General features: G+C 34.7%; 1 protein-coding gene across 1 annotated transcript; it reads right to left on the bottom strand.

Annotated features, from left to right (window-relative positions):
• Window positions 1-2,857: 2,857 nt before the first annotated feature.
• Window positions 2,858-11,665, bottom strand: LOC103342307 (cationic amino acid transporter 4, vacuolar). Its single transcript, XM_008245918.3, has 14 exons — window positions 11,104-11,665; window positions 10,090-10,291; window positions 9,669-9,753; window positions 8,702-8,842; window positions 8,483-8,601; window positions 8,299-8,395; window positions 8,008-8,180; window positions 7,835-7,901; window positions 6,456-6,614; window positions 6,034-6,301; window positions 4,794-4,902; window positions 3,754-3,866; window positions 3,357-3,432; window positions 2,858-3,224 (listed from the first exon to the last, which is right to left on the bottom strand). Exons 1-14 carry the CDS (start codon window positions 11,255-11,257, stop codon window positions 3,068-3,070), a joined length of 1,920 nt encoding a protein of 639 aa, XP_008244140.1. The 5' UTR covers window positions 11,258-11,665; the 3' UTR covers window positions 2,858-3,067.
• Window positions 11,666-12,598: the final 933 nt, after the last annotated feature.

The following is a 12,598-nucleotide window of genomic DNA, read 5'->3' on the forward strand; positions in this document are numbered from 1 at the left end:
TGAGTGTTCACAGTGAAATATAATGCATATGGTACTATGGAAGGTACAAGGCAAGATTAGTAGCTATAATGTTTACTTAGATGTATGGAGTTGATTATCATGATACTTTTGCACCTATGGCTAAGATGAATACAGTCAGAGTGTTGCTGTCCTTACCAAATGTCAATAATGATCATACACTGTTTATTAAACATAAGGTTGATAAGGTGAGTCTGTTGATTATTTATGTTGATGATATGATTGTGACTGGTGATGATATTGTAGAAATTAAGGAGTTGCAAAAGCATTTAGCATTTGAATTTGAAATGAAAAATTTGGGCAATCTAAAATATTTTCTAAGAGTGGAAGTCACTTGATCTAGTATGGCTTATTTCTTTCACAAAGGAAGTATGTCATGGACTTGCTAGCAGATACTGAGATGCTTGATTGTAAACCAACTGAGACAGCTATTTTGGAGAATCATAAACTTGAGATACCAGAAGTTGGTTGGGAGATTTATCTATTTGTCACTGACATGCCCCGACATTGCCTATGCGGTAAGTGCTACTAGCCAATTTATGCATTCACCTAGTGAGGATCATATGGCTCCTAGTAGAGGTTTATTATTTAAAAAAACATGGTCACTTGGATCTAAAAGGTTACACTAATGTAGATTATGCAGGAAATGTTACAAATAGATGTTCTACATAAAATTACTTCACCTTTGTTGGTGGTAACCTAATTACATGGCATAACAAGAAACAAAATATTATATCACGGTCTTCTGCAGAGTCTGAGAATAGAGGGATTGCCCAAGGGGTTTGTGAAATACTATGGTTGAGGCTTACTAAAATTGGGTTTAGGCCAAACACTGCTACAAAGCTCCACTATGATAGTCAGTCTGCATTTGAAATTGCTAATAATCCGGTGCAACATGATCGAACTAGGCATGTAGAAGTTGATCGGCATTTCATTAAGGAGAAGATAAAGCACAAGTTAATTACTATACCTTTTGTGCCTTGATCGGCATTTCATTAGGATAGCTCACGTCAACACTCCTCCTCAAGTTGGTGCATATACGTCACTAATGCCCAACTTGGTAAGTGAGTCATAAAACACTCATCCACAGATAGCTTTTGTTAAGACATCCGCTAATTGATCTTCTAATTTTACAAAAGGTAGACAGATGATCATGTTCTCAATTTTTTCTTTGATGAAATGTCTATCCACCTCAACATGTTGAGTTTGATCATGCTGAACTGGATTATGAGCAATATCAATAGCTGACTTGTTATTACAATGTAACTCCATTGGCTTATCTTGTTTTGGATGCTAAGATTATTTCTTTTTTGTTCATATCATTCGAGTATTAACCAGCAGATGTTCTTATGAAAGCTATGTTTACTACTATCTTTTTCAACTCACTTGACAAGTTGGGCATATGTGACATCTTTGCTCCAACTTGAGGGGGAGTGTTGGCGAGATCCTAATTCTATTAGGAGATTTATTTCCTATTATATATTATGATTTTATTTCTCTCTTTTTTGTACAATCTTGTGTAATTAGGATTTTATTTGTTTCCTTGTATAACCCTACTACAGTTTACACACTTGTATTATAAATACATCTTTTTGGAGAATGAAAATATATCAGAAAATATTCTACCCTATATTGTTTGACTTGCATGTATTACACACTCGATTTCTGAAATTGCATGTCGATTTTTGAGCAAATAACCTCATAATTTAGTCCGGTAATTCTACTCTCTTTCAACCTCTCGTTGATAAGAATGGTGGCTTGGGTTCATCCAAATTCAAATCAAAGAGAGAAGGGCAAGAGACAAAAAGGGAAGAGGCAGAGAGAGAGGAGAGACAAAGAGCTCTCTCTCTGGTGGTATTTCTTTAAGGGGTTTGGATGGGTGGAGAAGATGCACACAGAGAGAGAGAGAGAGAGCTCATACGATTGCAAAGAGAAGGAGAGAGAGAGAGTTTGGTTGGGGCGAAATAGAAATAGTTTCACTAAAACACCCAAAATGGGGATTGAAATTATAAAAAAAACCCAAGCACTATTTAAACATATAAACACACCCAAAACCCATCATTACACACACTCAAAACCCATTTATAAACACACCCAAAAAGTTGACTTTGGGATTGATTTTGGGTGCGTTTCTATGTTTAAATAGTGCTTGGGTTTTTTTTATAAATACATGTCTAGGATTGGGTTTATTTATAAATTTGTAATTAACAAATTGGACTTGATTTGTGACAACCTAAAGTATAATGACCAAAATTGGAAAATTAAAAGTTTGGTGACCAAAATTAAATTCAACCCTAACCCGAGTGACCAAAAATGTAATTACCCCAACAAAAAAACTTCTAGCAAGACAATGTTCCCTAAAGGTTCTAGCAAGAATATGTTGGTGTAGCATTTAGCTACTGAGTGTGTCTATCAATAGATCTAGATCAAAAAGTAAAATGATTAAAATCCTTTGAAGTTGCAATAAATGCTTACTGGAAGATTTTGTTGTTGTTGTTTCTTTATGTTTTCACCACTTCTTTTCCGTGGGATTCAGGATTCTGAAGATTGAATTTTGTTGTAAGAAAACTGAAGAAAAGAAAAGAAAAGATATTTTTTGTTCGAAATAAGTTTCTTCATAGTGAACTTGAAGATGAAGTTCATCTGAGTGTACAAAAAAGGTTGGCCTACACAGGTGCTTTTCATATGAATTTTGTCAACAGAACGTTGCAACATTTGAAGGGTTGTCCAAGAAGAGTTATATGCATGCGTAAAAGCAGTTATAGTTCCATAGTTGAAGAAAACAGAGCTTGATTTTCTCTGAATTTTATCCTTTCGTTCAAGACCTACCTACTGTGAATTTAGAACAGATTGAGATACGTTAATTAAATTAAACTATTTACATGTTTTTCCACAACACTTCCCGAACCACCCGAAGAAGATTATTTTACAATGAGATGAACGATTCTGTTCGGAAGTTCCATTTTAAAAATTTACATGATAAAACTTGAAAAGTGATAACACATTTGTCACCTAACTTGGGGTGAGTGGTTCTTGTCCTGCATAAAGACTAGGACAGATTGTCTGATGAGGAACGATACATCTCATCAGCATAAGCGGAGGGTACATAAACTGCATTGAAAAGTGCACTATGGCTCCGGCCGTAAAACAAGTATACCACTGCTCCTATGGCAAACCATACAGAGATGCGGATCCATGTGGCAGCTCTGTGAGTTAAACAGGAAACAAATAACCAGTGAATATAACATACTTGGAAAGTTATAGATAAATATATTCAGATATTGTGTTTGAACGTGAACTTGATTATTTGTGTGTTTAGAGGGGAAGGGAGCACTCACCCAAGATCAATTAGCAAGTAGGTATTTATGAGAATGCAAGCAGCAGGTAAGAATGGAACAAATGGACAAGTGAAACCTGGAGAGGGGAAAAAAAACGTTTGTTACTTCAGCAGTTATTGAGAAATATCTATGGCTTTCGCCTACACGTACAACCACACCAGACTTCTGAATTCATCAACTGCATTTTACCCCTCCCAACTAATTCTAAAGATTGGGTTTAACTTTTGAAGGTTGCAATGTAGAAGGTTACGGATTACTAAACTACATTGAGTTTAATAAATAGTTTGCTTAAATTCCGAGGATGAAGTCCATTCTCAGCACTGGCAGAAAACTTAGAGACCAAAATTTCTAGTGTATGGACCCATCAACACTGACTAATGATAGAAATTACTTGTACCTCCAGTGTGTCCAAAGCTGTGCCTTCCGTCATCTTGATCTGTACAGGTCAGCACAATTAAGCAGCACAACAGGAGAGCTCCACATACTCCACACACAGTGAAGCGAAGAATGCTGGCACAATCAATAAGTTGGGACAAAGTTATTATGCATTAAACTAAATCCGATGAAATTGTAAGATATGCATGTGCGAATCTCTGATCTCATCCCTATTCACATATGATTTACAGAGAAAAAACTGCATATGTTTATTATGGAATACACCTAAAGCATAAAGAGCCCAGATATTTAATAGAATGCTGGTCAAATCTAATGTTAAGAGTTTTTCAAAATAGATTTCCTCTTGTTGGATTCTGGATTTGTGAAATTCAGGCTTGTTTTCTCTATACTAATAAGCTAAGCCCAGTGTAATGTTGTCTTGTAAACTATATGTGTGTGCTAAGAAGCATTTCGGCTGCATGGACAAATGCCAGATAAGCAAATTTTCATGGATTGAATCGAACTATGAAGGAAATGGAGATTCCAGGTGATATTTGACATATGGACTAATATTTTCTTTTACCACATAGGTTACAATATGCACGTAACATGCCAAGGATTATCAAACATTAAACATTGTACAATTAACAAAAAAAATAACAATGACGAAAAGGAATCACCATAAAGTTTGATGGGAATGTGCACCCAATACAGTACACTTTTGATGAGTACATTGGTACAACCCCACACAGATATAACTTATAACTATATTGGCACAACCCCATCCTGGAACTTGCAAACTAACAAACCAATGGGGAATGGGGATGAGAGTTTTTGAGCCAGGATCTATGGAAACCAGTGATCCAATATGATTTTATAGCACAACAAATCCAAAAATCTTAAGTTGTTGAGGAATGGGCCCACAATATAGATCAAGCTAACCAAAGTTTCTTGTCAAAAAAACCAAAAAACCTATCTAGAGTCAAAATTCTGGTCAAAAACAAAAAAGGCCATTAATCAAAATTCAACATGCTTAAAATGTACTTTGGAAAAATGACAAACCTGGAAAGGCCTTGAGCTGAAGCTGCAAATGCAAAGATAAAGACCCCTATACAGAGAAAAGTTATGGTCCACGCAGAAATTTTCCGTCTTGTTTGTTCATTTTGATTCTCTGTATGATTATTATGAGTCAAAAAGAGGAACATCATGGTCCTAATATGTTGTAGATGAAAAATTGAGAAAAAGTTTGCACTTTTAAAAGCAGAAAGAATTATGAATGGACTATCATGAAACTATTCAACCTTATCTCAAAATGAAAACAAGCCTGAGGTGCATCCTAGGTAGAAATTTCAACCATACATACCAGGTACCATTATGTAAAAATACACACTAGGTACAATATTATGAAAAGAAAAACCAAAGATCATAATAGCCAAACCTGTGTCCTCCCCGCAACCCAACAGAAAAGTTCTAATTTGGAATTTGAGTTCGAAGTATATATATATACATATATATATATATATATGTATTATTGTTTAATGTTTCATCTTGCAAGGGAAAGTCAAGACACAATGAGTTCAGAAATGGTGAAGAAGAATGCTATAAAATTTTAATGAGACTATACATCAGCATAAATGCGATAATGTGGCAGAAAAAGAAATTTTATTTTGAAGATCACAATAAGTTGAAAAACATGGATCCTACACCAATTGTCTAGGATAAAAACTTAGTCAATTTAAATTGAAGCAATCTTCATTTTACATGGGATGAGATCTTAGTGGCTAGTGCAAATGAGACTATCCTAACTTTAAGAGAATATGACCAATTTGGTCCCTTAGTTTGGGTGTTTTTAGGTTTCTGTAGTTTTAATTATTTTTCAATCAGGTTGTCATAGGCTTCATTTACATTCAAGGGAAAATTAAAGAATCCATCAATTAGTTAGACAGAAATGTAGTGCGCCTCAGGTGCAAGTGGGAGGTTAAGGCGGGGACCAGATTGAGAATGAACTAACTATATTGATATGATAAAAATAAAAATAAAAAATCGTCTAACTAATTGACGGTTCTTAAATTTTCCTTGATTGTATAAGAAAATTAACTAGAACCTGATTGAAAAAATTAAAACTACACAAATCTGATTGAAAAAGCACCCAAACTACAGTGATCAGTCATTTTCCTTATTCTTAGTCCCCCATGTTTAGTGAGGGTCTCTGCCCCCTCCAAAACAAAAGCATCATGATTTAAGTACATTTCAAGTCAAATATTTGTTTTCCCATACTTCAAATAATTTAAGACAATATTACCCTGTGATATGCTTTTCTGAATCAGAGGATAGCCAAGTGATGCCTCCCCAATTTCATGTAAATATCGACTATTATTCGCAGATGAGCCAGAAGGATTTTGAAGGTTTTTGCTGTCACTTTCCTGAATATTAGGACCAAACCGAAATGATACTGACTTAATAGACTCTTGAAGTGATGATGAAAGTGGCACCTCATCTGGTGGAACATATCTGAGTATCAAAACTGAAACTGCAGCAGTTGTAAATGCAAATAGTGTACCAACACTAACCTGTATCCACAGAATATATACCATACATGTAAGAGTGAAAACAAGAAAACAATAAAGATTCATCTCTCTATAGATCAATATCTTTAAATTCATTATTTATTTAGACAATGTGATCCTCCTTAAAATCTCCAGTCCCAAACTTTGGTTAACTTACCATTCCCGCCAATTGTGAAACATCCATAAAGAATGCCAGAACTGCTGCAAAGATACCAGTTGTAACCGTGCTCTTCACAGGAACTTGGGTGTTTTTATTAATGTCTGAAAAAAATGACGGCAACAATCCATCTCTAGCCATTGCCATCAGTATCCGTGGCTGGAAAATCAAACACATGAGATATTTCCAATTATTAGGCAGAACAGATCTCTGATTTGCGATAATAAGTGCCTCCAAATATATGGAAACTAAGGTAATCATTAAGAAGCATAGCAGATATAAAAACCTATTGATGATACACCACCATTAAGGTTTTGGTGGCACAAACTTATAGTAGGCCATTGAACATATCCATTATCTTCCCCAAAATACCTTTTCAACTAAAGATAGATTAGTCTATGATATGCTGCTGAATAGTTAAAAATAAACGACAGTTTTTAGATTATTTTTGCAATGGGTTTGTTTTTTATGTTTTGTTATCTTTAGAATCCGGTTAACACTTATATAATGTTCAGCAATAATCATCTCCTGTTAAAGGTAGTTCTACTTGTCACATAATGTTTAAAATAGCATTCTGGATCACATAACTCCATTTCCTGCCGAATACATCCAAGCAAACAGAGACCAAATATTATGCACATGCAAAAGAAAAACATATATCTACGTCAGATCAATATATTGGAGTTTTAGGGTGTGGAGATACTGATATTAATATGGGAGTATAATGTGTTGTCACTTTTGACACAAAATATTAAACCCAGTTGATACATTGTAACAGCAACTAGCAAAAGATTAATTAAATACTATCAATTTTCTTAGTAAAATCAGTGCGCACAAATTCACGCTAGGGCTGATGTCTCACTCTATCTAGTTCTATCATCTCTTATCTTATAACATGGTATGGCCGTATGATAACAGGAATACTTAATCTGAAGGCTGACTGTACCAATATATAATAAAAACTAAGGCACAGCATTTGTCTGGGTGCAAATCAGACTCAGAATCTATTAGTAAGGACAAAGCCATGGAATGAGCCAATTCGTGAAAGAAATTCTATCAGTGCTACCTCCTAAATTTTGATTGGTAACCTAAAGATTTTTTGGACTTAAAAAAAGTCTTGTAGTCCTTTCTCAGTATGGGAATGCAATGCAAACAAAACAGCAAACTCTTCAGGCATTGACACAGAATTTTCAAGAAGAATTCTTTAAAACTGTCAGGAAAGTCCAAAAGAATCGACCAATATGTAATTGAATAAGCAGGAGTAAATGAAAAAACTTCATAAAACTCCAGTCTGCATTAGTAGAACTCCACTGCAAAGAGGCTCATAACTATGCTAAATAAAAAAATATACAAAAATAATGAAGGTACTATTAACACACCTGGGCAAGAAGTGAACCCAACAAACTTGCAAAGAGAGCAGTAATTGCTCCAGTTGTTATAATATACCTGAAATATATGCATATGAATCCTAAAATAATTCATTTTAAATGGAAGGCATATCACGATCGTGGAGAACAGAGTAACAACAGAACCAGGAAGCAAATATGCTTACACTGCCCATTGTAGCCCATAGCTCGCAAATACTGAGGAGATGGGAGTGTCTGGATCTAAGGCATAGTATGGTACTAAGCCTGTAATAACAAAAGATACAAACATATACAAGATGCAACATATAAACAATGCTATTCCAATACCGAGGGGCAAATCTCGTTGAGGATTCTTCACCTGTCATAAATAATATGTTCTTAAATTCTTGAACAGGAGCCCAACAATAACATTTTTATACAATTTTATTTGACCATTAAATCACGCATCACGATAATCTGCTACACAAAATTCTTACCTCCTCAACTGTGCTGGTAACTGAATCAAAACCAATATATGAAAAGAAGACCACAGCAGACCCAGCAAACATCCCATTTATTCCAAAGGGAAAGTACCTAAAAAATTAAAGTGCAATGTGAGGTAGACCAGTAGTCTAGTGAGATTATCATATAACAAAGTGTAGACAAGAAGACCCCCATTACCCGCTGGGAAGTTCATATCCAACCCATCCAGTTTTGAAACCCAAATATCCACCGGCTATTATGATGAAAAGCATGACAGACACGTTTACTGATGTAACAATCATTTGTACCAATGAACTCTGAGAAATTGAATTATTTGCTTTAGTAAGAAATGCAACAAAGAAAAAGAAAACTTGAATAGATGAAAAAGATTGAATGATTGTTTAGGAAAAAAAATACCTCCTTTATCCCTGTGCACAAGAGAAAAGTGACGATAAGAACTAATACCGCTGCACACGGATCAACCACAATACCAAACACAGGGATGGTATGAGGGCCCAAGATTGCAGGCAACTTATCCACACCTCCAAAAAACAAGGCCTGAATAAAGAAACAGAAGAACCATAAAGTATCTATTAACACTGAGGATCTCCCCCATTGTTTTCTATAAAAACTACTAAATTTGAAGAGACAAATTACTTAAAAAATAATCAATGACAACTTGTAAGAATGACGATGAATTAAAACAGATGGAGACTTCTCTGCTGCTAACATCACATACCTCTGCCCTCTATTCTTTAGTAGAATATTTTTTTTAAAGTTGTACTAACACTCTAACTCATTGATGGAAAGATATGGTTATTTCACTCTAACCCAATCAGAGATATTGTAACTCATAGAAAAAGTACATTTCTGTTCCAATTGTTCTATAAAAAAAAGTCAGTTTGAGTGAGACAAGTGTTTTCTTGATGGAAAGCAGCTGGAGAAGTCTTATAGACCTTGGAAGGCTGAGGGATGACATCTTTTTCAACACAACAAGAACTGATTATAACAAAAAGGAGGAAGTTTTGAGCAGCACAGGGCTAATACAATAACTTAAGTATTTTAGGCATTCCACAGTCATGTGCCAAGATATATTGTCAGAAAGAAGGCTTGTTTTACAAATATTGCAAAGCGAAAAGCAAAACTGGTCAAATGATACTCACAACTGATCCTCACAGGTACATATTATTTATCATTATTCTTTTCAATGCATTCTACACGTACATATTTTTTAATGCATTCTAACATTCTAACATTCTAACACAACAACACACACGCACACACACACGCACGCGCACACACACACACATATATATATACCAGATTTGCAAAATAAGCACAATTGCATATGATGATGCCAAGCGAAGACACAAAAATACACTACCAGATTTGGGGTTATGCCACGAGCAACAGCTGCACCACCAATAGTATATTCTAGAATCAGAGCCCAACCTACCAACCAAGCAACACTAAGGCAACCACAAGATGTTATTGTGTTAGTCACTAAGAGAAGGTTTCATACACATAAATAAAAAGAAAAATTGTCATGAATTACAAAAATTAAGAACTTAGCAATTTGCTGGATAGTTGAACCATTTTCTCAAAATTACAAAAATTATTTCTAATAAAGAAATTTCCTTTTCACTTAAGTCGGAAAATTTTCAACCAGTATGCCTTGAACTGATCTACTAACAAGTTATTTTATGATTTGCCTACATCAAGAAGTGGATTCATCAAACAAATTAAAGTGCACTGAGGTTGAGACTTCTGTTGACATTCAAATGATTAAAAAGATTCTATAGTACCCTTCTCCAACGCATATGTAGGAATAATGATAGGCACTTCCAGCAGATGGGCAACGACATGCAAGCTCCGCATAACAAAATGCTGAGAGTGCAGCAGCTATCCCAGCAATTAAAAATGAAATAGTAAGTGCAGGTCCTGCATGCTCTCTAGCAACTGTGCCAACAAGAACATATACTCCGGCACCTATAGTAGCTCCAACTCCTGATTGAAAGGAAGTTTTAAAAGAATGATCTCTATGCTTGAATTATCTCTATGATTGTAGGGAAATGAAAACCACAGGGAAAAATAAAAGGGCATAGGTTTTAAGCATAAGTTGGAACAGATCAATGTAATAATGAAAATCAGAGAAATAATATATATCTCACTTAAACATCAAAGAGCATCGTATTCCAGATAGGTTTTATCTAAAGGCCTAAGGCCCTGTTTGGTACACCGGACTGTCTTGGTATGGACTATGCTTAGGGACTGTCCTGGATTGGCTTGGCTTGGTCTAAGCTGGATAAGACTTGTCCTGCGTTTGGTGTAATGTCGGACTAAGAAGCTGGATAATGAAAAGAGTACTATCCTGTGTTTGGTGTAGACAAAGACATTGCAAAAATGATCCTAGTATTTCTTGATGATAAATAGTTCTAAACAACCAATGAAACAAACAATGAACCTATCATGAGGCAGAACGCTTTCACATGGTTTTTGTTTTATATTTAATACAAGAAAATTCATTTAATACAGGGAGGAATAGCCTAAGAGAAATTTTTTCCAAGCAATTGCAAAAGACCAAATGCAGCAAACCCATTATACATTTGAAAAACAAAGAGAAATTGCTAGCAAACCATTAAACAGTGACTGCAGGAACAAAATACTTTCACTTTAAAGAGAACAGCAAAAGAAAACATAACTGAATTAGCCACATTAGCCGATACCATAAACTTAAATGAACTTAGAACAAGCTAATAAGAAAAACAAAGCAAAACCCATTTCAAAACAACACGTGAGAAACAAGTTAATGTAATTACCAATGGCAATGAGGTCAGTGACAGATAATTTCCTAGCCAACTGATGATGCCCTTCGCTCCTCACATGAACTGAATCAACTTGCTTCCTCTGAATCAAGCTTCTAAACCCCCAAAAACACTTCCTTCCACCACCAACATTACCAGAGCTTTGCATATCAACAAGCACACCCACAAACCAAACACACAAATACTCTGTTTCTTCTATGTCAGAATTACTATATCATTGAAACAGAGAAAGAAAAAGGAAATCAATCTGGGTCTTTTAAACAATTTCGTGATAAGAGAGAATGATGGCACTGGGTTTGGATTGTTGGGTCCAAGACAACGACTCTTTGTGATAGTTGATAATAGTGATTGAAAAGTAAAAATAGATATTACTGCAACGCAGAGTTGTAAAGTGATTTCTTTGGTGAATGCTTCTATTAGCTTTTGGTAGGAATAGGAAGTCCAAAACAAGTGAAAGAGACAGAGAAAGAGAAACAAAGTTATTTGCATTTTTGGAAGGGTAGCCAAAGTTCCAATCTTCAACGGACCTGGGACAAAAGCAATCTCCCAGGGAACCAGTCAAAAATTATATATATATATATATATATATAGATACAAAATCTTATGCTCTAATTATTTATTTACAGAAATGAAAAATGGAAAATCCAGTTTACTCACTGAAAGAAAAAAGAAAAGAAATCCAATCCAATACAAAATTTACCCGCTTTTTATTCGGCCACCGAGCGAAAAGTTGGCGTCAAAATATCAAATGCCCTGTAAAAATCTATTGATTTTTTATATTTTTAATGAAAGATTAGAGAAAGATTTTGGCAAAAAAACAGAGAAGAGAAAGATGAGATAAATGGGAGAGATAGAATCATAGAAGGAACATGACAAACGATTGAGAATCGATAAGACTGAAACTCAAATCTAAACGCCATTTAAAGCAATTTTTAGTTTTTCCTTTCATTATTAGAACCAAAATCCCTTGGCTCAGGCTTGTGTCAATTTGTTATTTTCTATTTTTGTTTTTTTAGTATTGAAAGGGAGAAAATGATGCTTGTATTTCATCAAAATAGGACTCTTTTATTTATTTATTTAATTTCTTGCATTTTAAAATAAAAGGATAAAAAAGAGGGAGTTTCACTAAAACACTCAAAATGGGGGTTGAAATTATAAAAAAACCCAAGCACTATTTAAACATATAAACACACCCAAAATCCATCATTACACACACTCAAAACCCATTTATAAACACACCCAAAAAGTTGACTTTGGGGTTAATTTTGGGTGTGTTTCTATGTTTAAATAGTGCTTGGGTTTTTTTTTATAAATACATGTCTAGGATTGGGTTTATTTATAAATTTGTATAAAAAAAATAAGTATAGTTGTTTTTTGAATGTGCACCGCGGACATATTTGAAATGCTTAAATATCAAAATAGACTCTGTATTGCAAAGGACCCACTAATGTAGTGGTTTGGAATCTTTACTCCTTTAGGCAAAGTTCTA

The sequence above is a fragment of the Prunus mume genome, linkage group LG8 (assembly GCF_029339155.1).
Source record: "Prunus mume cultivar Tortuosa linkage group LG8, ASM2933915v1, whole genome shotgun sequence".
Taxonomy (NCBI): domain Eukaryota; kingdom Viridiplantae; phylum Streptophyta; class Magnoliopsida; order Rosales; family Rosaceae; genus Prunus; species Prunus mume.